At 38.5% G+C, this 27,997-nt stretch overlaps 1 protein-coding gene across 3 annotated transcripts; it reads left to right on the forward strand.

Annotated features, from left to right (window-relative positions):
• LOC6566974 lies at positions 1 to 27,569 on the forward strand. Of its 3 annotated transcripts, none has more exons than XM_043214620.1 (13): positions 1 to 250; positions 15,868 to 16,757; positions 21,748 to 21,980; positions 22,760 to 23,134; positions 23,198 to 23,393; positions 23,865 to 23,966; positions 24,024 to 24,219; positions 24,291 to 24,479; positions 24,544 to 24,686; positions 24,754 to 25,088; positions 25,470 to 25,625; positions 25,688 to 25,852; positions 26,218 to 27,569. In XM_043214620.1, the coding sequence occupies exons 2-13, from the start codon at positions 16,099 to 16,101 to the stop codon at positions 27,231 to 27,233; spliced, it is 3,765 nt and encodes a 1,254-aa protein (XP_043070555.1). In that variant the 5' UTR covers positions 1 to 250; positions 15,868 to 16,098; the 3' UTR covers positions 27,234 to 27,569. The 3 variants fall into 3 exon arrangements, with proteins under 3 accessions (XP_043070555.1, XP_032595477.1, XP_043070556.1); XM_032739586.2 differs by having other exon boundaries at positions 26,221 to 27,569; XM_043214621.1 differs by having other exon boundaries at positions 15,873 to 16,757.
• Positions 27,570 to 27,997: the final 428 nt, after the last annotated feature.

Below are 27,997 nucleotides of genomic sequence, written 5' to 3' on the forward strand. Positions count from 1 at the left end.
TCAATATACACACGCACACGCACCTAGAAAAAGGGAAAAAATATTGAAAGTGTTTGGCAAGCAGAGTGGAAAAAAACCACAGAAAAAGGCAGCACAAGCAGCAAAGCAAGGCGCACACAGCAACAAAATTGGCGGCGCAAAAGTTAAAAAGGACAAAGACGATTAAGCAGCTTTGCTGGTGGCAGCGTCGTCGTCAGCGACAGCGGCAGCGGCAGCAGCTGAGGCACAAGCAAAAGCCCAAGCACGTAAGGTGAGCACAAAATAAGTCATGCTAAAAGGCAACAACTCAAGCAGGCGGGCGTTCGGGTGGGCGGAGTGAAAAAACGCCCCGAAACAGATTTTTTTTTTCTTCTTCTTTTTTTTGAACTTGTAAAGTGACAGTCGTCGCCACGGCAAAGGACTCAAGAGGCGACAGCGATGGCAGCCAGTGTCTGCTCTGAGCGCGCCTTGAGCCAAAGCTTTATATCTATGTATATGCGTGTGCGTGTGTGCGTGTGTGTGTGTGTGTGTGTGTTAGTCTTCGTGCTCGCTCGTGTGTGCTCGCGAGCTACGCACGAAGACGGCCGCCTTGGGCTCTCCCACGCGAACATTTCTATGTTTCTGTTGGCAAACACACAGGCAAGCTGAAGCTGAAGCTGATGCTGAAGCGAAAGAGCAACCTGCAAGCCTAAAATAACAACCGCAAAACAACAAAAACGACCACAACAACAACAACAATTACAACACGTTGATGTCAGCAGCAATGGCGGCGTCGACGGGCAGCTGTAATAACTCATGTCCCACTGACATTTTTGGGTCAAAAACTAAAATATTATGTGTGGCTGGCTGCGCTGCTGCTGCTGCTGCTGCTGCTTTCTCTTCTTCTTCTGATTCTTCTTCTTCTTCGACGTGGTCGTCTCGTTTAGCTGTATTTATATTTGCGGTTTAGCAGTCAATATTTAATGCGGTTGCATGGCCTCTTCCTCATCAACGTCTCCTCCCTCTATCTCTCTCTTTCTCTCTCTCTCTCTCTCTCTCTCTCTCATTCTATCTGTCCCTGTCAGTCATTTTATTTCTGGCACATTTCGACAGATTAAAATTGCATCCGTTTGGTTGAAAACAAAAGTATTTTTGCTTCGCTTATAACGTGACAACAATTACCACGCACACAAGCCCAGCGGGAAAGGTTCCAAAAGGGCGCCACTAGCCAACAACAACAACAACAATGTTGGCAATGACAGCAGCAGCAGCAGAAGCAGCAGAGAAACAAACAAAATGGCGGGCAGACAAAAAAAAAACTGAAAATGAATTCAGAGTAAAAGTCTTAATTGAAATTTTTGCTTGAAATATGTGCAATGTGATTTTTTTTTTGTTTTTACTGTGTTCAGTGTTCTGTTCTTGTTCTGTGTGCCACCTAAAAGTGGCAAGGCAAGGCCAGGAAAGTCGAAATGCCAGCGGCATGTTTCACATATGTGTGTGTGTGTGTGAGTGTGTGCCTCAACGTATCTTTGCCAGCGACAACTTTGGCCAGTCATAGCTAAAGTCGTGAGAGGTGTCATTTCCCTGTCTCCCCTCAGACAGAGAACAGAATCTTGGCTGAGTCTTTGTGTCTTTATGTTTTGTGTTTTGTAACAACAACATTTTTTAACTTGACGTGCAAATTGCTAAGCTGAGCTGGTGTTAATGCTGTTGTTCCTCAACGAAGAGGCATCTCTTTGTATCCTGTTGTATCCTGTTACGCTACAGCGCGATAATCAACGCTGAGCCAAATGCCCGCAGCTGAATCTTCGATGAGGAGCAATTACCAACGCCAAACAATTTTGGCATTTTTTCGTGTCTCCTGTTCCAGTGTTTGTGTGAACGCCCATTGTTCACTAGAGCAATATAGAATTTATATAGCACAGCTTAGACAATTTGTAGCATTTAATTTGTGCCGCATTACACATACGCTCAGTCTGTCGAAAATTATCGCACCTTGTGAAAAGTGCCTTAAGCTGACTTTCAGATTGATAATCTCTTTTCGTCTACACATTTATTGCATAATTTTTGAACACGCTTACGTAAAAGATTTGAGGAGCTTAAAGTATTTTGAGGAGAAATTCGCATGAAGTATGTATTGGTGAACTGTCTGGCAGTAAAGTAGTGATTCCAAATAGCTCCAATGGAAACTGAGTAAGGGTTGTGAAAGGGTTTGCTTCTGCCTCCATCCACATTTTATGTTAATATCCACAAACCATTGCACATTTTCAATGCTTAAATGGATTTATAAATTACGGAAATGCCTTACATTTGATGACTTTGAAATGAATTTTACATTCGTAAACCATTCCCCCATCTCGTTCCCGCACACAAATCAATTGGTTCACTTTAATGTATGCCATATTTGGAGAATTCATTTTAATGCCGAATCGAATTCAAGGGATCCAATGATAAATGAAAACGTTCGAAATACCGATGCGGAAAATTATTACAGTAACTTGCAGTACAACTGAAAATTCATTTTGTCGATTGGGCAACATAAATCTAAATAAGCTTTTGATGTGGTGCACGCACCACCGAATTCATTTGCTTGATGTGGCCAGCGTGTGTGGCTTTAATAAAAAATTTGAATCGAATAATTTGTCTGCCAAATGAGTCGAGGCGAGTTGAGTTGAGTTGAGTTGCGTTGAGTTGAGCTCAGTTCGGTTGCGTTTCGCTTGCTAAAGCATTTTCATTCATTCCAAAGAAAAACGTGCCAAGCAAATGAGCACAAAAACGTTTGAAAAGGTGGTGCCGCACAAAGCTACTAACACCACCACACCCACAAATGAGGCACCGCCCATTTGGACTTTATCATACAGAAGCCGCTCCATAAAACGGTTTCAGCTACTTAGGGCTTTTTGTGCAAACGGATACATCTTAGTTATTTGTCAGTAGAACTCTATGTGTGTGAGTGTGAGTGTGTGCGATTGTGTGCGATTGTGTGTGTTTATCTTGGCCAGCAGGCTATATAGTTTATCTATGTGCATGTTTGTTGTTGTGCTTGTTGTCGACTCTTGCGCACTTATTCCATATTTAAGAGGCAATTTATATTCCCTTTTTTTTCGCTGTGCACTATGCCGCAATGCTATTCAACTTTTAGCTACAGTTTCCGTTCGCGACTGTTTCTGATTTCTAACCGGCACACAAACAAACACAACACAACACAGCACACAAAAACTGATGCACGCCCACACACATCCTACACAGAATCCTGGCAACGGAAAGCTACTGCCTAAGCTGTCTATCCTTTTTGTCTGTCAGTTTTAGTCTCGACGACGTGTAGCCAATTATCATTTTCTTTTTTTTTTCTCTTTTTTTTTGAAATTAATAAAAGCGACTGCTTGACTCCTGTACGCCAGGATATACATTGTAAATGGCATTTCCATAGTAGCGCTTCTGTGCACCTTGTGGCAATTGCAATGCGGCTGCCACGCATTTTGTTTTGGTTTTTCTCGTTTTTTTTTTTCATTTTTATTGTGTCATAAATTATTCAAACGTAAACATCATCAGCAGAGCAGTAGAAGCAGCAGAAGCAGCAGCAGCAGCAGCAGCAGCAGGAGGTAGACTTTCACACCAGCGTCCTTTCTCATTATCAACAGCACCACGCGCTTAACATACGCCCACACACACAGACATACACACACACACACAGACATTCACACACACTTGCAGTCACTTATTTCTGTATTTTATATACAACGTTCTTCTGACTGTCCCGCACAGACACTGATGACGCGGAAACGGGCGCAGGCGATGGTTGCCAGGGCTTCGCACTCGCAGCAATAGCATAAATAAAGGCGCCATCACTTCATAAATAAGTAGTGCACGTAGACATTCGGCATAATGAAGCGAGTGAGCAGCAGCAACACCCAACATCCAACATCCAACACATAAACCCAACCAGGTCCAGTACCCCTGTCCAATGTCCCCAATTTATTGTGGCGCACAGGCGGCGTATACGTAATCACGCATTGATATGCCATTTAGCTCGACTCGCAACACGCTCGAGCTGCTGCTGGCATGAAGAGTGAGGCAGGGGTGTTAGGGAATAAGAGAGGGAGAGAGAGAGAGAGAGAGGGAGAGAGTGCTGATTTATGCAGCTGATTTTACAGTCTCAACTTTATTGTTTCTTATTACACAATTATTTATCTTAAGAGTCATCTCAAGCACACGCACACATGGCGGTATAATAACAGCTCTCCTGCTGCAAAATTTAATATATTCCACTTGCAGTATTCCATTTCAAAAAAAAAAGAAAGGAAAAAACAAATATATATATATTTACGGGATGACGCAACAGCAAAGCCGTTACTGCTCTGATTACATGTTAATTATATTATTTTAATGAATTGGCCTTTGTGCTTCGGGTTTTCCCAATTACTACAATTACATTTGCGAGGCGTTGTCAACATTTACAGATACTCATTTGCACTCTCCAGCTGACAAGCACTGTACAATTTCATGAATATGCTAATTGATAGTAGGAAACATTTTAAATGTCAAAGTTGCGGTGTTCTCTCTCTCTCTTTCTATATACATATATACATATATAGAGAAAAACTGAATAAATTGCTTTATATATGCTCCAGTACTCTTGTCAAGACTTAATTAATATAATAGTCAGAAGGATTTGCTTACATTTCCCAACTGAGCCCATAATTGTTTAGCTGAAAATGAGAAAATTTATTTTCTTCTTCGTATTCCAATCCGTGTTTTCTTTTTAATCTTCAAACAAATATTACACTCAATGAAAATATTATTTTTCCGTAGAATTCATAACGAGTTAGATTATTTTGTAAGTGATTTTCGTTTTGTTGTCAAAAAAAAAAAACCGGCTTAAAAAATGTTTGATGTGTAATTTTGTTGATTGTTTTTCCTATTTGACCATTTGGCATTTGTTGATTGATAAATACAAACTTTTTTCTATTTAAGTTGCCACTGCTGTCAATATGTATTAACACAAATTGTAACACAACTGCGATAAATAATTCTGATTGCCCATTTTACATAAGCTGCGACTTCATTTTTATTTGCGCAGATAAATGTTCTTATGCGATAACTACATGGAAAATCACAGCTTTCAACGTTGAAACTATATATTCAATTATTTATTGCTTACGCAATGCACATTTAAGGATTAATGTGTGAATTGTGCATAAAAATATAAAAGTTAATAAATGTATATATATTGTTAACAGAAAAATGCAATAAATGTAAACTGAATGTTTTTTATATCACGTTTAAAGCACATGTGATTCAACCTAGATTTGGAGTCTTTTTAATTAACCGCACCTGTGGCATGTGCCTGTGGTTTCACTCCCTTGCTTTAATTATGTCGTTAAAAATAAATTCATAATGAAACGGTAATTATTTTTACGGCCGAATTGTTTCGTTTGCTTTTAATTACAGCAATTGCGTATAAGAAATATGTGCTTAAGAGCAAACACACTTAACCTGAAACAAACAAATTTAACCACAAGTTGAAATGTTGGCAATAATTTGAGATGTAAATTGCCCAAAAGTTCTTGAGCTCATTAAATTTAATTGATGAGATTGCCAGGCTCAATACTCTTTAATAATGAATTCTACTTTATTTTTTGTTATTGTTTATTTATATATGTGGACCAAACCCCGTCCATAGTTTTTAAGAAGCTTTCAATATATACAACTTTAAAATTAATGTTATGAATTAAAGTATGGCGAGAAACTTGATTAAAATTGTAAAATAAAAAACACAATCACATCAAAAATTGTTAAGCGCTAGTCGCTTAGCAACACAAGTCAACCACGTTAAGAGGAATAGCGAAGGAGAGTAATAAGAAGTGATAGAGAAAATAAGGAAAGCAAAGAAAAGAATGGCAAATCTCAGCAATCCGAGACTCAAAGGTTTCACAAAGATAATTTCGAATTGAAAATTTAATTAAAGCAAGAGAGAGTTCTACCGAGAATAGTTGAAAATAGGTAAACGAAATGATATGATACAGAAGAAACAAACAAGATTGTGCAAAGCGAAATCAGTTGTGCATGAGGCAAGTGGGATGGGGACAAAGTTCCTAGAAGGTCTACTAGGAAGAACTTGTTCGATGCTACCGCATATGCAAATGCAGCTTAAATTTAACATGCTTAACAGCTGCTTTACTCGTCTGCTAAACATCAAAAGACAGCTTTAGTCAGTTATGTTTAAGTGGATGTCAACTTTTGACAGAAACATGTGGAAAATTCCACGGGAATATTCGACTTGCTGCGTGCGAGAAGTTCTTTCCATCAAAGTTTTGACGAGTTAAACTAAGTCTTAAATGAATTGCTGTCAAAAACAAACAGAGGGAGGTAGCAAGCCAGGCATTCCTCCATCTCCGCACCCAGTCAAATAGTATTTAAGATGCTTTCCAACACTAACAAACAACTTGCCATTGTTTTTGGCGCATACAATGAGGAAAATTGTTCTACGCTGCTTGTTTTTGTTCTAGTGTTGTCTCTCTATAGAAGATGTACACTTGACACACACACACACACACACACTCATACAGTCAAAGACAAAACACCCAGATACATGAATGCATAAATACACTCTAGTGTGTCAGTGTGTGTGTGTGTGTGTGTGAGTACTTAATGGCAAGTATGTTTTGTCTTGTGCGATTAATTCCATTGGCACCGATTGAAACTTTCCGCTTCAAGGCAGCAATAAATTTACGACTTGAATATATATCTATATATACACTTTGTCTGTACACGTATCGTAAATGAGAACACATTGTGTGTGTGTGTGTGTGTGTGTATTGTGTTTTTGCCATTAAGTGCATCCTTTAATTTACATATTCATTAAATTACAAACGGTCTCGCATTTCCGCATAAAATCCACTCAGAAAATGCGAAAAACAAGATATGCCCCCAAACGACAACTCAATGGGAGGTCCTTGTCCGTGTCCGTCCATGTCCTGCATCATGTAGCGCATCTGTTTCGAAGCGACTACCTTCAAGCTAGTCAGCATGATGAATACAAACTTGTGTCGAGCCTAGCAACGCTGGCATTTGCATTAAGCCCATTTAATTATACTAAGTACATAGTAAATACAAACGCCCAGGCAAAGTTGTAGTTGTAGTTGTAGTTGCCCGATTCCATTTTGGCCGGGTTCGAGCCGACTACTATTGGCATGCCTTAATGCCAACTAGCCACTTCACTACTCCTACAACAATATGTATTACTATGGTACTTACTCATGTGTACATGTCATACTTGAATATTTGCCTGCGGATATCCGCACACCCACACACACACACACACTTACACATATATAAAATGTTTGCGCGCGTGTTACGTCCTGTAGCAGTCATAAATAATTTATGCCTGCGTGAATTGGTCAACTGTCCACACAACTTTTTGGGGGGGCTGAAGGGGGCTCCCAAAAACAAACGAGCATCTGATGTCTTCATCTTCATTTCCATGTTAATGCCAAGATCCCTTACCTCCGCCCCTCGTCGCATTAGTCGAAATGCCCATGCATTATTATGTGCACTGTGTGAATCAGCTGCCGGCACATGTTTCTAGTGCCCCATCGACTGTCTTCATTTGCATTGAACCCGGGCCGAAGACATTAAGCGCAACAGTGCCGGAGTTCTAATTAGGGCTCTGAGCAGACACCACACATTAAATTAATACATTTATGTTTATATATATACAGATATGTACATGTATGACATTCATAAAGTTGCTTTACCCACACACATCTGAATTTAATTTTACAATAGAGATTTAGGCAAGTTGTTGTCGCATTATGTCGAGTTCCTTGCACAACTAAATGAAAATTTATTCATGCAGTCTCCAAAGTCTGAGTTGGGAAATTTGCTTTTGTTGGACACATTATAAATGCATAATTACATTTTAGTGATAATTAAGATTTAATAAGACTATTTTAATTTAATAACTTGTTTATTTGCCTAGAGGAATTTCAGATCAGAGCAGAATTACTAATTTAACTGATTGTTAATATTTTAACAAACCAATGAATTCGCTTTTATTTAATACTATTTAAGTTAGTTTGAGTTATACTAGTTTTTGTGTTAATAGATTTAATAGGACTATTTTAAATGACTGATTTATTTATTTGCTTAAGAAAATTTCAAATCTGATCAGATTATTCTTTTTTTTTAGCTATAGTTTAATTTAAACTTTAAATGCATTTCACATCAGAATTAAAATTTGTTTCTCCATTTCAGGAAGTGTTAAGCAGGTCAATTTTATCTGGTTACCTTAATTTTCATTTGATAAAACATATTTTATGCTTTACGCTCCTACATAAAAGTTAAATTGCTTAAATAAATTATTGTATGAAAAACGGATTTTTTCGCTAAATCTGTTGGCAATATTTCAACCAATTTTTTTTGTTATTTTTTTCATGGAATATGCTAAAAAAAAGTAATTTAAGCTCTATACGCAATAATAAACAGAAACGAACACAGATAATAGGATTGCTATAAGAGAAATGTGTTATTATTATTATTATTTTTGTGCTGACTAAAAATGTAATATTTATTGAAAATGTGTATGAATTTACATCCATTTACGCGTTTTCATTTTCAATTTTTATTGCATACTTTTCAGCGAATCCAAAGTTTGTGTTGAAACTTTGTTTTTGATTTGATGAAAAGTGATTCATGAAGTATTAAAACCACCCTTTCAATTATTTTGCTTTTATTTATCACCAGTATATATATGATTTTATACTACTTCAATGCTCGATTCGAATTATGCTTTAGAACAAGATTTAAAAGTTGACTGCATAAATTAATAAAATAAGCTCCAGAAAATTGTATACAAACTACATTTTGAAAAATTAAGTCGTCGTGTGGTTTGTATATGAAAGTGCCACGTAATTATGTGAAAAACTTAAGCGTAAAATATTTAATAAAAACTATGGCTTCCAAGGTCCATGGTTTAACAAGCGTCCAACAAAGAGCATTAATTTCAATTTCCTAGCAAATAATTACGCTTTCATGTTGTATTTTTTAATTATAATATACATTTGACCTTATTCATTGAGTGTGTCTGTGTATGAGTGTGTTTGTGTGTGCTAAAATGATTTGTTCTGCCCAAGAGTGGGCCTCGATTTGCCTGGCAGTGGAAGGGAATGACTGACCTGTCCTGTAGTCCTGCTGTCCTCGCAGCTGTCAGAGATACTTTTTTTTTTTTAGTGTCAGTCTCTGTTCCAAATGGCAAAGGCAAAACTAGCGTCACCCAAAGCACAGTCAACAGTCAGCAGTCGCCAGCCCCCAGTTACAAGGCACCAGGCACCAGGCACCAAAGTTGAACTACAAAACATTTTCAAATGCCATTTAGTGCACCTAGCAAACACACACGCATAGTCTCTGGCTCACACTCGAGCTGTGTGTGTGTTTTGGATGGCAATGCCGGAACCATGGGCGGTAAAATTGCAGAACTTTCCCCTTTCATTATGCTGTGCACAAAATAAACGAGGTTACATGCCTGCTTGAATCCACAACCGAATGAGACACCGCTTGGCAGCCGCTCGAAATACTTTGCTCGCATTTTTCAACTTTACAAAATATATATGTCATTTCTTTTATTTTTATTTTTATTTTTTTTTTGGTATATGCTCATGTTACTAGCATTCAGGAATAGCCAAGTTGGCAAATTAAATTCGGAATTGCAATTTTTTCCTTTTTTGGCTCTATTCTAGCAAATTTTGTCAATAAAGCATTTTAAATCAGGAAAGTACAAACACACACACATGCACACAATATCCTGGCACGTATTGGTTGGTATTAAGTTTGTTATTTTTGCTACTTTTGGGATTCCAGCAGGATATTATTAAGGTCGTACTGTTCGCAATTAAAAAAATGAAATAATAAAATGATAAAATGGGGGAAAGTTGCACTCAGTTCACAATTGGATTTATGGTCCAATGTCAGGACACTGTGCCATATATTTCTTGTCGCATTTTATGTTCCTTTTTGGCTGCGGTTGTGGTGGGCAACAGACCCCAACAGACCCATGAAATTATTATTCTGTGTGTCCTGCATTCTGTGCGTGCCTCATGCCAACGGGTTTTTATAAGCGGAAATCGAAAACAAGTTGTTCGACATATTGAAGCTGGGATCTGTCTCTTTATGATTGTCGAACACAAGCTGGGGAAATTGTTCCTTAATAGGCTTTATGTCGGTTGATCATGCAATTTGTCAACTCCCTGGCGTCATTTTATGCACAATAACTCCAGTTGAAAGAATTATTACGAGCCTAATGGCCATACATCGATTGATTCATAAGTATTCGCAAATTGATGTGCATCTCTTCAGTTCTTCTTAAAGTGCCGCATTTCCCACTCAAGTATCTTTAATTTCCGCAACGCTATCTGCCAGGTTCAGTTTATTTACTTGTTTACTTTGTTTATGCAAGGACTGAAATAACAAGCACAGAAAAATACACCTGAAATGGCAAATAAGGCAGGAAAAAAACGCAGGACAGCAAAAAAAAAGGGATGTACACAGCAATAAGAAGAAACTACCCCTTTTATTTTGCCAACCAGTTAAAATGTCAATCAAGCACACAAAGAATGCCGGAAATGATGGTGAAACAAAGAAAAGTCGAACTTTAAGATGAAGAAAAACCAAACAACAAGGAACAGAAAAAAGTTAAGTTTTTAATGAGCATTAAAAAGAATTGTGTCGAGTTCACTCTTCGACGCAAGTTGCTAATTAATTCAATAATACAGTTTGGTTGAGCTGCGCTGGAAAATACGCGATAATTAGCCATAAGAAATGTGAAGGGAATTACAAAAGAAAACTGAAAAGTCGTCTTTATGTTGCCAACAGCACACTTGCCACGTCCATGTAATTTGAATTCAGGTTGAACAGACTGATAACTTTGGCAAATGCGATGAAATACTCAAAGAGCTAAACATGGTCGATAATTTTAACAATTCCTTCGATCTATATTTTCTATAAATGTATAATGGGTTAATTAATTTTGATCTGTACCTACACCTACTTATCAAAGATTTACACCCAACCAAAGACTCTCACCAATTGCGACATATAGTTCAAGCGAAGTTAAAATATCTAAAGATTTTTCTATGACAAACATTGTTAATTTCAACGAAATTATTTCAGATTCTTCAATCAAAAGCATTTGAAAAAGTTTGTGCTTGCCACAAATTTATATTTCTTTTCTTTAGCCATAATATCTAACGATTGGTAAGAGTGCGAAACTTGCGCTTAAAATTTGTTATCTTTATGAATGGCTTTCTCACTAAAAACTAAAAAATGAAAAAACATTGTTCACAGTTAAGAATCTTGTTTGACTAACTTCTTTTTGCTGGAAACTTTAGTTCTTGAAGTATATGTTTACTAGTGACTACACATAGCACATAGCACATATGTACTTGGTGCTTCCTCTAAAAGTTTCGAGTGAAATTTCCCCTCTTTAATGCCTTTAGCCATTCAGTGACTTTTTTGTTAAAGAAGTTCTAGCAGTGGTTGTGCAAAGATTGCACTTCTAATGCAACTTTTAGTCATAACTTTGTACATTGACAAATAAATAAAAATACATTTTTGCTGTTACATGCTTAAATCGTACCTTTTATTAATAGCTTGAAGTGTAAGCTCTTAAATAAATAATTGTTTTAAGTAATTTAATGGTATTGGATGGATTTTACATTTATTGTCTCGACTGCATATTTGTGTGGCCCAACAATTTATTTCATTGTCGTTTAATCTGGGGATGCCAGGTACAAAGGCATCTCATGTGTCCAGAGTCAAGTGCTTCTGTGCGATACATTTCTTGTGAAACAGCACACTCAAAGTGTGTATCGTACTCAAAAAATGTGGCATTGAGCAGATAAAGTCGGATATTGATGCCACAAATTTAACCCCAGCGTAGTTTGGTCAATAATTGTGAAAATTATAAGCGATAAAAATGCAGGTCTTTATTTAAAATTACTTAGTCAAGGCATAAGCAAAACATGTTTTGGCAAACTCACGTCACAATCTGCTATGAAGTGCTTTGAGGATATTTTTCATTATCACAAAACCAACAGCTTTCGCCACTGATTATAGCCAGTTTAGTTAGGTGACTTCTTAGTATATTATCTCCTATCAAGAGACCAGTAAGTATTCTAAATCTGTTACTTTTTTTGATAATTGTTTTTGATAATAGCCGCCTAAAAGACATTTGGCTTGCCTGAGACCTGCTGCCTCTGCACAGCTAAATTGTCGCCTATGCCTTACTTCGTTGCTCATCTGTTGCAGTGTTGGGTGTCTTCTTATGCCACAAAACGGCTTTAGTCCTGTTAGGTACTCTCTGACCCCATTTTCGCCTGCTTGTCCGCCACTTCATTCTAAACACTTACATGTGCTGTAATTTATTGCCCAAGCGGTGTTTTTGCTGAAAATAGTGTTCTTTTCTGAACAATCAATTTACTTTGAAAGTCAGAAAACAAACTTAAGATATATAATGTAAAAATGTGTGATAAGTCTGAGTATAATGTATATCCTTGTTAAGCATTGTCATTGTAGTATGGCCAATAACAGGCAATCGAAATTTCTTCTTTGATGCGCTTCAGTTTTAATGCCGTTGAACGTCGTCAAGGCACTCGGGCGACAGTCCTCTGCGGAATTCGTTGCAAGCTTATTAAAAAGACAAAATGGGAAGAAATAAGAGCTGGGAGCTCAGGACACAAGCACACACAGAACATTTTCGATATGCCAACTGTGAATGCAATGGAAAAATGGCAACAATTTTTAATGCGCTTGCAATTTTTATTTCGAGCTCTTAAATGCAAAAAGTTGCATTCGCTGTACGTGTGTGCATGTGTGCGAGTGTGTGCGTGTGTGTGTGTGTGTGTGTGTGTGTGTGTGTGTGTGTGTGTGTGTGTGTGTGTGTGTGTGTGTGCGTGTGTGTGCGTGTGTGTGCGTGTGCATGTGCATAGGAGAGTGTGCAGTAATTTCTTTGGCATTTTCCTCGCTCGGATACAATTGCAACATTTCCTGTTTGCACAGCCATGATTTGCAGTCATTGCTCCACTCAGAACCTGCCACATGGCTGTCCCCCCCCCTCCCCTCTCCACACTCTCGCCCCCTTTCTGTCGTATGTGAATGGACGTGTGAGATGCCTGAAGTAAAGTCTACGTCTGCGTGTTGTCATCTTCCTCAGCTCCTTTCACCACTGCTCATTGCCCTGCTTTTCATGCAAAAATATGCAATTTTATCGGTCTTTACAGATTTGCCATAAAGATGGGAAGTAGATGCAGAGAAAAATGTGTATATATATCTGAGTTGAAGAATGTCATTGCTTAGGGCTGGGGAAATGCATGGCATGAAAGACGTTTGCCAAGCGAAAATGTAAATATTTATCATACCGGAAACATGCGTTGCTTCTGCCACATCTACTTAAATTTGTGCTAAAGAATGTGGCTACGGGCCATACTTCCTCCAACTCCACGCATCTATTTTGTGTGCCTTAAGAGGGGATTGTCGGATGGCAAATTTTGCAGCCAAATGTCACTTAAGCTTTTAGTTAATTTGAAAGTTGCAATTTATTTGGAAATCCTAACATTTTGTAACTGGCTTTCACGAAGACTGGTTGTGCCTCCTCCCCCCTTTTCGAGAGCATAGCCATGACTCACACCAAAAAGAATTAGGAGTAAGTGAAATAAGCCACGATACGAAGAAGAAATAAAGCAGGAGCGATCAAGTTGAGACTGCCCGACTGGAAGTTACCCTATAACAGACTTAAGATACATATAAAAAATCTGTTTATTTTCGGCAATCAGATTAACATTATTTGTACATTAATCACAGTAAAATATCAATCAATAAGAATATGGTAATTGATTATTCTTCGTTGATCTCTTATAATTTCAATATTGGCTACATGTCAAGTGCTTTTTATGGTTGTTATGTATTCTCCGATATATTAGGAATCCCGTTGGGATTCGTTCGTCCATCTACACTATAAAAAATTATTTCTTTTTGTCCGTTACGTACAATTGCACAATATTATTACACCCATTTTATACATTTTCATTCGCTGCGGGGTATATAAATATTTCGTTAAAAACGTGCCGACATTTTGGTTGTCAACACGCACACAAACAAATAGGGAAACACACACACACATACACACATACAGACACAAGGACCGAGACATTGAAATGAAAGAAATGGAGCTGGTCATGGGAATACTTAGTGCATAGTAGATGGTATGTGGGTTTCGGGACTCATAGTTAAACTTTAGTTTTATAGCTGCAATTTAGAAAAATTGTGAGTTTGTCGTTCCGGCACTGGATCTCTGTGTGCGTATGTGTGAGTGTGTGTGTGCGTGTGTGTGTGTGTCAGCAGTCCGTCGCAATCGTTACATTTCAGTCAATTGTTTCGCCTTAGAAATATACGATTTAAACGAGTCTGTTTAGACCGAAAGACAAATTACACTACTCGTCATGTGTCTGGGTATTACAACTAAGGTACGAGACTGGGTGTGTGTGTGTGTGTGTGTATGTGTGTGTGTCTGTGGGCATTGTTAATGAGCCCCAAGGAGCTTAACTGCTCACATCATTTGCCATGTTTTGTTTTCCGTTTTTTTTCTTCTCTTTTTTAAGGGTTTCTTTTTTGGCTTTTGTCAAGACCTAAGCTCTTCATGGCATATATATTAATCAGATTTACATGCTGTACCACAACAAAGAAATTTCACATGAAAATTTGCAGGTACTTTATACATATTGCATTAACTGTGGGCATAACCTTTTTGTGGTTTTTGGCATTCGAAGGGGGTTGCATGCCTCTGCTGTAAATGCCAATGCCAATTAATGCTCATTTATTAGTTATAGCTAGAAAAATGTTTAATCAAATACATACTATTTCAAATTAATGTTAAAGCTGCCAATATCTTGAGAATTTGTGAAAAACTTGTTGACTCTCTTTTCTTTCTCTTGAGATATTTATTTACAACCACAAGAGGACGAATAATTAGAATACAAATTTTCTAACTCTTTAAGTAAAAGTTTGTTCAATATAAAGTAAATAATAATAGAACAATTTCTTAAAACGAAAGTGCATTTTAAATGGCTTATAAAAATAACATTTTGCACAGATTAAATAGATAATCTGTATAAGCGATAATATCTATATGGTCTACATGGACGCTATCTAGGGGATTAAAGATACATATATAGAAAAAGATTTTATTTTAATCCTTTAGAAATCAAACTCATGAATATTCTGCAGGGAGTTCTCTCTTAAGTTCTGAATTTGAACACTGTTTTGTTATCGTTTGGTCCACTGAGCTCACTTAATTTGCAGCTCTTTACCAGTGCAGTTGAGCTTAGTGCATATATCGGTTAGGTCATGGGGCGCACGTGGCGCAATGTGCAACGCTTGATGAAGCGTATTCGAGATATGTAGCATGTAGCAAGCGGCAAGCGGCAAGCAGTAAGCAGCCGGCCGCTAGCTGCACCATGCGCATTTAAAATGGCGCATAAAAGCCAGGTCAAAAGAAGCAATCAGTCGGATGGGGCGCAAGGGTGCGCTACGAAGGACTTGGGGAGGGGGGGGCAGGCTGGGTTGGCTATGAATTGAGTCCAGTTTGCACAGGACAGGTCGCATTTACGGTACACGCCGGTGTCGACCCGGATGCGGCTAAAGCTATTTAAGGATGCTACGCTCTGATGCGTTGCACAGTTAAGACCCGAACTCGCTGGCGAAAAGGTGCGACAAAGCCAAAGCGGCCATAAAGCACACACTACTCACATTCGCAACACACTCTCTCACACACACACACACAACCATACATGACAAGAGCCAAGTTAATAGGTTACTTAACATTTACTTTTGTTTCTTTTCTTTTTTCTTTTAAAACAGCACAGAGCGAGGAGACGGCAAAGGGAATTTGTGTGATTGCCGTGCAGCAGGCAGCCTGTTAAGTGTATAATATTTGAAATCAAAGCAAAAGGGTATGAGCATGTCGGCGCTACTCTATCTCAATCACAAGCTCAATATGCGCACTACCGCTGTCAAAATGAAAATGACGTCAATCACAGACTGCAGACGCAGACAACACAAACAGGAAATAGAAGTGGGCAGAGGCAATTGATGACAACGACAAATTTGAGGAGCAAGAAACAGCAACCAACTAAGCTAAAGCTAAACCAATCGCGTTTTTTACGCATTTACTGTTACGTTCTTGTCGGTTCCTTGGTGAGCTACATTAGAGCTATTTGTGCAACAACTGTGAAGAAGCTGCAGATGACAGCGGAAACGGAAATGGAAATCCGCAGCATCAGCGTCAGCAACAGCAACAGCGACAGCAACAGCGACAGCAGCCTGCAACTTCGCACACGCATTTGCATTATAAGACTGATAACATTAAAGAGATTTCTACACATTTTGGCAATGCCAACACACAATCAGCAGCAGCAGCAGCAGCAGCAGCAGCACCACCAGCATCAGCATCATCAGCAGCAGCAGCAGCTACAATCAGCGCATCGGAAGCGACATTTATGGCACTCGCAGGTCCTGACACAGGCACCATCCTGCTGGCGTCATCAGACTAGCGGCAGCACGTGGCTGCTCCTGCTGCTGCTCTTATCCTCGCTCTGGCCGGACTGCGAATGTGTACATGGCGCCAAGCTGAGCGCCAACACCGTCAAGACCAAGTACGGCCTACTACGGGGCATTGTGGTCCGTTCCACGCCGCTGGTGGAGGCATTCCTTGGCATACCATATGCATCGCCGCCCGTGGGCAGTCTCAGGTGAGTTTTCAACAGCCCAGATTATGCGGTTGTCTGTTCCTTTCAGTGATGGCAAGCAGTCTAGCTTTTTTTCTAAAATGTGAACCTATAAAAGAAAATCCTCCTTAATTGAATTACCAAGTGACAAAAGTAAAAAAGCTATCAAATTTAATTTGGATTTGCATCCAGTCATTTTTAATATACAAACAAGGAAAATTTAAATGGTATTCGATGGAAGTACAAATGCATGTTATTTCAATTAAAAAGTGAGAACTCAACTCTAACTAATATTTAAATAGACAAAAATACAGAATTTAGCGTCAAATGAAGGTAAATAAGAGCTAATTTGTATTTACCAAAAGTTAATATTGTAGTTTATTACACAGAATAACGTACAAACATTTTTAAAGCTTAACTTTTATTTGCCTTCGTTTCCCGCTAAAATTTGTCAGCAACTATCAAGGCTTAAACTTTTCTAAATAAAGTTAAGCTTATATTTAGCTTTGTTTCCCGCTAAAATTGTCAACTCTGACCTTTCGCCAAACACTACAATAACTTTCTAAAGCTTTTCTAAATAAAGTTCAGCTTTTATTTAGCTTCGTTTGACACTTTTCCACCTTTTGTAAACAAAGTTGAGTTTTTTTTTACCTACGTTTCCCGCTAAAATTGTCAACTCTTGGTGTTGGCCTGCAGGTGCTGTCTGTGTGCCAGATTTATGCAAACTTGGCCCACAGCAACTTTATCGGCCTTATGCGGCAGCCAAAAGCAATTTTAATAATTGTTTGTTTTTTTTTTTTTTTAATAAAATATATGTGAACATTGCGCACAAAGTACGCCCGGAACTTTGCACATTTGTGTAATGCATACAACCTATCTGGCTGAAAGCCGTTTGGCCAGACAACCCAGCTCAGGTGCAGGACGCCCGCACATTGTTCGCCAGATTAAAGTTGCAAGGCAATAGCCAAAGGGCTCCTAATGAAGCTGAACTGTGCATACACTGTTTATTTTACAATTAGCAGTTGGCAGCATTTTAAACATTTATTTTGCCAGACAGTGGGGACTAACTGAGCACTAACTAAGCTTAGCACAGTAAACGGGCTCATTTATATCAATATAAGAACGGTTGCAGTTTAGACCACGGCCACGAGTGCACTAAGCAAGTAAAACAATGTTTACAATAGATTGATTAAGCTGAGCTAGCAACAAAATAAATCTGATATGTTATTGTGTTTTAAGTAATTTCTGGGTTTCACTGGCAAAAATAACTTTTCCAACTAGCAAACTGAATGCAGATGAGCATTTTAAAATTATGTTCATGAAAACTTTTTACAGTTTAATATGAGATGAGTTGAGCAGCAAAAGCAACAAAATAAGTTTTTGCATCAAAACTTTTTTATGAAAATAATTTTAACAGAAATTGGCTTAACAATACTAGCTACATTGCACATGATGTTTTATATTACTATATTTGTGCGTAAACTTTACCTTCAATGGATATTTCCTATTCGACTTATGACATGTACATGCTGGTCTCATTATTATGACTTTTACATATGGAAATTTAATACAAAAACATAGTTCAAAAGTTTCACAACATTTTTAAATCAGCAAGTTGAAATAAAACTCATTAAAATGATGAGTGAACTTTGATGTTATTTTGCCAAAAGCATGTTATAAAAAAGAACTCATTCTACTTAAGAGTGAAACTGTTCAATTTATTTGACTCCGTAATATAAAAACTAAACTTGAAAATAGTAAAATGCTAATATTTTTGTTTAGATTAAAAAATTAGGAAATTATTTAAGGTATCTGTGCATCGCTTACAAATTGTAGCCAAATATATTTAATACATCTAACTGTTTTTATAAAATACAACGAAGATATCACCGTCTTAGGGATATATTAAATGGAGTAGAGTAAGATTATTTTTATTATTAATACATCATTATCAGTTTACATTATTGAATAAGACTGTCTGCGTCTCAGTGTTTATTGATGTGAATACTCTAAGAACTTGTCGTCTAATTAATTCATGAGATCAGCATTTTTTTCCTTAGATTTGCTTGACTGAGTTCAACCAGCAGATTCATTAAAATTAAACATTTTTGGCACTTCATTAAACACATAATGGATCTCAAACAGCTTTATTAGACATTTTATGGTCGCTGCGTATAAAACCATAAACTCTCAAGTATAAAAAATATAATTTAACTGCTGTTTAATTTGTTTAAAATTGTTTGCGAAAAATGAAGGCAGTTGCTGTTTTTCTTTTTTTTGTATTAACAGATAAAGTTTGTTTTAATTTTAAATTTGGAACTTTCAATCGCTTTGTTCTTCAATATTCAAAACTATGTGTATAAGCTCAACGTGGCTAACACTTGACAAAATTTTGGCATTCACATTGTAGCTCAGTGTCTTTAAAGATAATTGTAATCACGACTCTCTCTTAGTTGTCTAACTAAGTTCTTTAATACTTTTGCAACTCTCTTCAGGTCTTTTGTCAGTTTGCTTGCCGAACAGCCCAAGAGAGAGTTGCTCGTAGAGAGTTGAGACTTGCGAGACACCAGAGTCAAATCTAAAGCAACTTTGCGGCATATTGCAAAAGTTTTGCAACACTTTGTCACTTGTGCACATTGGGGTAGCGTGTCCCATATCTATGCGATACTTATCCTCGGGCAAAAACTTCTGGATCAAGTGGAGTTTGATTTGTCATGCATGCACAACAAGTGAGTGTTGAACATGAACTGATTTCAAAATGTAGTATCGCAATCCCCTCTCGGCTGCCCTGTTTCTCGTGTTTGTTTTGGTTAAGCAAATTGTTCTTTAATTACTTGCTGGCAGCTAAAGTCAAACGGAGTCGCTTATGAATGTTGCTTCATTGTTATGCAGCATCAACAGATGCCACAAATTAACACCAGAACTTAATCAAATGTCACTGAGTTGCGGTCTGACTTATCCTCAAGATACCAAGTCTCCAAAGTCAACCAGGTCTATGTGCGAATTATTCATGCTCGAACGGCAATTGTTGCGGACAGTGGGCGGATGAAGACGACGGCACGCTGGCTGCGGGTTTACCAAATAAACGTGATATTTGACAAATTGTCAATTTGCCGCATAGCATGCGAAAGCTAATTAATCATTGCGTCTAACCTTAAATCTGTGTCTGTCGCCGAAGTTGCTAATCGAAAATTCTGGAAACCAAACAAGTCTTGTCAGCGTCAGAAAATACTCGTATTGCGCTCTTTATACAATCTACACATCACCATTTATATATATATTTCAGTAGTGCATTTCTACTACAGAGTGTATACATCATCTAGAAAGAATGCCATAATCGAGAGTGCTAAACTGTCATAAATCTTTCACACACGCACTGCTCTCAGCTTCTCTTGATGCTTTATTGTTTGACATAGTTTCAAATGCTCATAAAACCATAAGAATGGGCAAAAAGCAACTAATATCTATCAGCACTTCTCAAAAGTAATAGTTGTTAACAGATAATCTCGCTGAACGTGATTCATATAGAAATACAAAAATGTTTATGAGTCCCAGTACAAGAGTTTTATGTTGGAAAAAATGTATTTCAAAGCAATAAACCATTAAAAAAGAAAAGTAAAAAAGCAATTATGATAACCTTATTCGAGAGAGCTCGACTTGAGAATACCCTGATCCCAGCTGTTACATATTTAAATTCACTTAAGCACAGGCTTGTTGAATATGGAAATATCAAAATAATCAAAATAAATCAGGGTATATCATATTTCAATTGGAAAGCTTAATCTTTGCAATTATGTCCTTTATTTATATCGGAAATCGATTTGCTGCTATTTTTGATCTATTTTTAAATTTGATCTACTCATGGCTAACTATCATGTATATTTCAAGTTTGAATCCTTTCACTCTTATAGTCTCTGAAATCTACTAGTTCATATTGTTAATGCTGATCAAGAATATATAAAGTTTATGGGGTCGGACATGTTTCTATCTTTCTTTTGCATACTTTTGCGCATATTCATTATACCGCTTTGTGTCCATTCAGGGTATCAAAAAATGCAAATTAATTAAACTGAATGATTTTTAAATCAAATCGACAAACAAATAAAATACACTTTTTATCAGAAGCAAAAGCAAACAATTGTTTAAGCCAATTATGAATTGTTGAAATAAAAACTGTTAGACAGAAAATGCTCAGTCAGCTCCAGAGAATTTATGTATTTAAATGTTTCGATATACGTGCTCTGCCATAAATTATGTTTTGTTTTTTTTTTTTAATAAAGGGCTACATCCAAAAATGTCTGCAAAAAATATAGTACAGGGTATTAGTATAAAAATTATTGGCTTATTGCTTATTAAGAAGTTCTGAGGGCACAAAACGAGACAAACAAAATGCGTTCAATTTAAAAGCTTTTCGCTATTGTCCAATGAACATTCCGTGCTATAAACCAGGAACCGCAAGTTGTGGCAAGTTGAGGGAAGGCAGCACCATTACGTAAAGCTAAAAAATGATGCCACATCAGGCTACAAGATATGAGAGCTTGATATACTTTCGGATGGGTTGGTGGGCAGAAAGCCGCATTAAATCGCGCAAAAAAAAAAACAAAATACAAAAAGAAAAAACAATAAAAGCGTTTCGCGTCAATTGTTGTGTCATAAAATCAACAGTGAAGCCTTCCTGCTGAAGCAAACATGTCGTTCAATTCGGCATTTGATCGATGGCATTGAACGCAATAAACAATAAAATGCACAATTAATCAAAAACAGTTGCGAATTTTGATTGATGGGCTATGTACATCAATGCTATGCTTTACGATAGCCTGATAGCGAATCCTTTTACGCCAACTAACTACAACAACATCAACAAGAACAACAACTATCCCACACATCCCTCCCTCGAAATAGGCAAAACGGAAGTAATCGCGATAGTTTGATGCCATTACCATTACCATTACTACGCTCAGCGAATTGCTGCATATTTATACTCACATATTGCGGACATTCCATTGACTTGCAGATTTATGCCACCCATAACGCCATCGACGTGGAAAACGACCCGCAACGCGGATCGATTCTCGCCCGTTTGTCCGCAAAGTGTGCCCATACCGCCCAATGGACCAGAGGCCCTGCTCGAGGTGCCACGTGCCCGTCTCGCCCAGCTGCGGCGTCTGCTGCCGCTGCTCAAGAACCAATCGGAAGACTGCTTATATCTTAATATCTATGTGCCCGAAGAAGCGCGGCGAACCCAACGTAAGTTGTTATACAATTCATCAATAATTTAAATGCCAAGTGAATTGGGGTTACTCGAATTTATAGGTTAGCTCATCGAATTAATAATCGCATTAAAATATTTACATTCATTAACATATCATTTACATTCATTTCTTTTTACTATTTTCATTTATTTATTGACCAACATTTCTCCCGACATTGATAGTAAACAGGCTTGCAGTTTGGGCCCTGCTTCTGGCCAAGCTGCCCAGATAAACTGCATACTACCGATAAGCCGCAGACATAATTATTTCGAAATCGTATGCAGAACAAAATTAATGAGCGAAAAATAATATACGCTTGCTATTAAGTAAATAATTTAAACTTTATTATGCAATGTAGCCAATAAAATATGTGATATTTAAAGCGCTTAATGGCTTAATTACAAATGGCAGTATCGATTAACTGTAAACACTTAATATGAGATGAGGGTAAAAACACAAAAAAGTGTCCTGAAAGTGATTCCATTGACTGTTTAATTAATGCTGAAAGGTAGCTAGCCCACAGTCCTAGGGGAAATTAAATAAACATATACTATTTGTGCGGCAGGAAAAGTTGGGAGTTGCAATGGCAATGTAACTTTCAATTCCGTAGTGCATTGCAGTTGATTTAAGCAACTACTGCATGCCCTGCAGAATTGGCAGCTCTGTTGACCACATACAGCAAATGGTGTAAGTAACTAATATTGACTATATATACTGTATATATATTTAATAGAATATTTGTTATCGGGCGCTGAAATACTCTTCTTTTTTCAGCTGACAATGAGGATGCCGATAGCAGTTCGAGTTCCAGTTCGAGTTCCGATTCATTGCTATCCACAGTGGTCTTCATACATGGCGAATCGTACGAGTGGAATTCGGGCAATCCCTACGATGGCTCCGAGCTGGCCGCCCATGGCAACGTCATCGTTGTGACAATCAATTTTCGTCTCGGCATCTTTGGTTTCCTCAAGACCGGCGGCAAGGAGAGCGCCCAGGGCAACTTTGGTCTCATGGATCTCGTTGCCGGCTTGCATTGGCTCAAGGAGAATCTGCCCGCCTTTGGTGGCAATCCGCAGAGCATTACGCTGCTCGGCTATGGCACTGGAGCTGTCCTGGCCAACATATTGGCCGTCTCACCCGTGGCCAGTGGTATGTTCATTTAAATCATAGCCCAAGCTTTGCTTTATTCAGGTTTGTTTTATTTTCCTTTAGATCTAATACAACGCGCTGTGCTTATTAGCGGCACCGCCCTCTCATCCTGGGGCATACAGAAGAATCCGCTGTTCGTGAAGAGACGCGTGGCAGAACAAACTGGCTGCCACGGAGACATGCTCTACGATGATCTGGCGCCCTGTTTGCGCACCAAAAGCGTTGCCGAGTTACTCGCAGTTCAGATCGATCATCCGCGGTAAGTGAAATCAAAGTCTATATGTACATATATATAGATAGATGGCTTCATAGAGATAATAACTATATAGTAAGAACTAGTAGTAGTATAGACAGAAATATATCTCTTTTGTGAAATGCAATTTAGATACTGGATATTCTCTTCAGGATTCAAAGTTCATATCATAGATATGATCTAAACAAAATGTAAGCTTTCTGACTTAATTATAAATAACCTGTGTTAAAGGCAGATAAACTGTCTCTTAACTTTGAAGAATCATATCAGCTAGGAGCTTGTGAGAAACATCTTTTCCCTGACCTTGAAATTTCAATTGGCACTAATAGGATCTAATTTCCGAGAAATAGATTTTTATATTGATTAGTTAAGATTCCCAAAGATGCAACACATCACAAAAAATTATTATTATTGTTTTTCTTATATATATACCCTTTTCACTAGAATCTCATGAGTCGATTTGTTAATTCCTTGCAGTTTTCTGGTTGGCTTTGCGCCTTTCGTTGATGGCACTGTCATATCCCCCAACACTGAGACCATGTCCAGCACTGCCCTGCCCCTGGGCTCAGCTATTGTTAGGTGAGTCAAGCATAGATTGCAAGATATTTGAGTTCTTTTATATAGTGGGCCTTACAGTACTTCAGGAATTGAATATGCCAACTTTCCCAAACGTGACCTCATCTTCTGTCTAACATCTGTGGAATCCTATCTGGATTTGAGCGCCCAGGACTTGGAGTTTGGCTTCAATGAGACCCGACGGGATCGCATTTTACGCACATTTGTTCGCAATAATTTTCACTATCATTTAAACGAGATATTCGCGGTGCTAAAGGTAAACAGAGCGTTTTATTTAAACTATAGATACACTTAATCGATTATTTGCTTTTGCTTTTGCTTTTGCAGAATGAGTATACAGACTGGGAGAAGGCCATACGGAACCCGTTAAGTGCACGGGATGCAACGTTGCAGTTTCTGAGCGATGGCCACACGGCGGCGCCACTAATCAAATTGGGTTATATGCACAGTTTGCGGGGTGGTCGAACATATTTCGTGCACTTTAAGCATCGCACCATTGAGGAGGAATATCCACAGGTGGGTGCAAATATAAGCGAGCCACTCTCTGACCTCGTAACCTTGACCTGCTCCACATTGACAGCGAACCGGTTCAGTGCGCGGCGAAGACGTGCCTTTCTGGCTGGGACTGCCAGTCTCTCCGCTCTTTCCACACAACTACACGACACAGGAGCGACAAATTGGTCGACTCATGCTGCGCTATTTAGCGAATTTCGCCAAAACAGGGTATGACCTCTCGACCTATGACCTCTTTGCTTGGAACTAACATGCCATTTTGTCGACACATTCCCAGCAATCCGAACCAATCAACATCAAGCACTGCTCTGGCCGCCGCCGCCACCAGCCAGACTCAAGTTGCAACACACACACAACGCAAACGCTCCGCGCCCCGATATCTAGATGCCATGGCAACTGGCGAGGCACTCAACCTGGCCGTCATCTACAATCAGCGGCGCAGCAATGCGATGCACGAGAAGCGTTCGTATTTCAGGAGGCGATTGCGGAGCAACGATGGCGTCTCCACGCAGCAGGGCCTGGGCACTGAGCTCGAGCCAGGCGGCTATGATGGCGATGCGCTGCCCTTCTGGGATGCCTACGATGTGGTCAATCAGCTGTACATTGAGCTGGGTAGGTCTACAATTTTGCTAGATAATTTCAATTCCCAAATGGTATTTTCTGTTATTTTATTTATCATTAATCAAAATAATATTGCAGTTCTTTTTTTGTGGCAAATGTAAAAAGTTAATATCGCGCTGAGCTAAAAAAGTTATCACAAAATATTTGTATAAAATATAACTCTAAGTAGTTGTAATAACAATTCTATAACAAAACAGAACACAGCTAAAATTATTGCAATTACATAACTTTTGTTTTTCCAAATGAAAATTGAAATTTACTTTTGAATGCGAAAGCTGAGTAACCTTTTCAAAAGGGAAGCTTTTTCGTTTGTTTTAACTTTCTGTGAATTAAATCAAGAAATTATTCACAAGATACTAATTTGTATGGCAGGCAACAAGGTTAACATTCAGAGTCATTATCGTGGTCATAAGTTGTCCATGTGGCTGAATTTGATACCACAGCTGCATCGTCATTTCAACATCAATGATCAGTCCATGCGGCATCATCAGTTCCAAGATGACCTCAATAATCGTGATCTCTATGAAGGTAAATATGAAACAAACTTTGTTTATTGTCCTGCACAGAATCCACTCTCTCAATTGCTTTAGGCGTGGTGCGACCCCAGCTGCAAACGAAGCCGGCGGAAGATGACAATATCTTAGTAATACAAACGACCCGCACAACAACCACTCCTCTGCCACCACAATCCCCAAAGGAAGAGAATACAAATGCAACAAATGCTCTAAGCGCCACAGGTGCAACTGCCACCACAGGTAAACATAAAAACTAATTTCGTAACTTGTATCTCCATCTACAGATGGGAAAGTTTCATGGCGTTTCTATTAAAGTTAGGAAACCCAACTTTTATTGGTTTTCTCATGCTATTTTCAGCAGGCAAAATTGTACAAACCTGTACAACTTTTATAGTTCAATGAAAATTATTTGCTATTGTTGGTTGTAATAATTGTTCTTTTATATGAATCCAGCTCCATTTTGAAAACATTAAAATTGAGCTCGATTTGTTGTGAACAGAATATGTTTATTTATTATTTGTATTTATTATTTAAGCAGAATGTGTTTATTATTTTGATCAATATTAAACAGAATGTGTTTCCGTAATTTGCATTTATTATGTAAACAGAATGTGGCATCGATGGCGCCATGTCCGTCTCCGAGTTGACCACAACACAGTCACCGAAGGACAATCGCACCCACAGCAAAGTGGAGACACGCAAGGACTTGGCCACTGCATCGACGGGCATCATTGGCAATCTGGAGCTGTTGCGCCGCCTGAGTGGCAAGCAGTTCCAAAGCTATACGACAGCGCTGATAGCCACGGTGGCCGTTGGCTGTTTCCTGCTCATCCTCAACGTGCTAATCTTTGCGGGCATCTATCATCAGCGCGAGAAGCGAGCACGCGATGCCAAAACCAAGGAGGAACTGCAGGATGGCGACACCAGTAAAAACTCCAGCGTGCTGAAGCTGAATGCTGGCGGCGCCGATGGCAACGATGCCTATACGCTGAGTGGCGCCGTTGTAGACACCAAGGGCGGCGGCATGGGCGTGGTATTTGGCGAGTACAGCTGCTACGATGAGAAGACCAAACAGCTGAAGGAGGAGAAGCTGCTGGTGGAGCTGCCACCGGTGACGCATGCGGCACAAACCACACTAATGATGGACGGCTGGGAGGCGTGCTCAACCAGCACACTGGATCTGCTCAAGACGCGTCCACAGGCGCATCCAAGTGGCACTCATATTGAGATGGTCACCTACAATGCACTGCCCCTGGCAACGGTGTTGGAGGCGAACACCGGACAGGCATCGGCACAGGGCAGCAAAAGTGGCTCCTTTCTGGATAACAGCGGGCAGCTGCAATTCGATTATGCCGTCCAGTCCTCCGATCAAATGTCCTTCAAGGCCATTGAAGAGGCGGTAAAGGCAGCGGCCAGCGGCGATTTGGATATCATGCGGGACGATGATATACCCGAACCGCCGCCACCACCACGCTCCTTTCTAGCTGCCCAGCAACAACAACAACAACAACAGCAGCAACAGCAAATGGGAATACTGCGTCAGGCGGGCGCGGCTGGTGGAGCCAGCGGATCGGGTAGCAGCGGCAAGAAACGTGTACATATTCAGGAAATCTCTGTCTAAATCAGATGGCTCTAAAGCTTAGCTAATGGAATTTCAGTTCTGCTCGCAAGTACTCCAAGTACTTAATCCTTAAATATTACGAAAACAAAAGAGAAGAAAAAAAAAACCGAAAACAAGTTTTCAATATACTTTCGAATTTCATCCTATTTTCACTTTCACTGCCCTTTCTTAATGGTATCCTTACTTTGCCGTAGTGGATACAACTGCGAGAAATAGAAATTGTTTTAAGGATCTGTGTGTGTATGTACTTATTGTCTGTTTGTACATTATGTAAATGTTCCTTGTAGTCGTGTCGCGTACATAAACTAATTAGTGTATGTAGGCTTCATATACTATTTATACATATAAATATATAAATTATTATTAATATTATTATTGTATCTTATTATGTATTGAAGATTGTTTTCCATATAGGTGTGTGTATAGTTTATGTTCATTTGACAATGGTTAAGATTTCATATTTTATTACAATATTTGCTTGTTATGTATTTAATAATCAAAACAGAAAACGAAAAACAAATAAAAGTATGTAACAAGCTTTTAATTATTATAATTAAATACTAAATATATATATATATATATACACACATATTTATATGAATATAATACACATAATGTATTTACGAGTAAATGTATTGTAAAATATTGAATCTATTTGTATGAAATACACATGTAATAAAATATACTTATGTATACTCGGCATTTTCATGGTGATATTGAACAAAACGCCAACAATTGATTTATTGTTTATTGAATTTTGGACG

This window comes from Drosophila grimshawi, unplaced genomic scaffold (assembly GCF_018153295.1).
Source record: "Drosophila grimshawi isolate 15287-2541.00 unplaced genomic scaffold, ASM1815329v1 contig_1377, whole genome shotgun sequence".
NCBI lineage: Eukaryota > Metazoa > Arthropoda > Insecta > Diptera > Drosophilidae > Drosophila > Drosophila grimshawi.

Bases quoted from the DNA above. Each gene is read 5' to 3' on its own strand.
- LOC6566974 (XM_043214620.1), top strand. From the start codon at position 16,099: ATGACAACGACAAATTTGAGGAGCAAGAAACAGCAACCAACTAAGCTA. The intron at 23,135-23,197 runs GTATGTTCATTT...ATTTTCCTTTAG, and splicing joins CGTCTCACCCGTGGCCAGTG to ATCTAATACAACGCGCTGTG. The intron at 24,220-24,290 runs GTAAACAGAGCG...TTGCTTTTGCAG, and splicing joins AGATATTCGCGGTGCTAAAG to AATGAGTATACAGACTGGGA.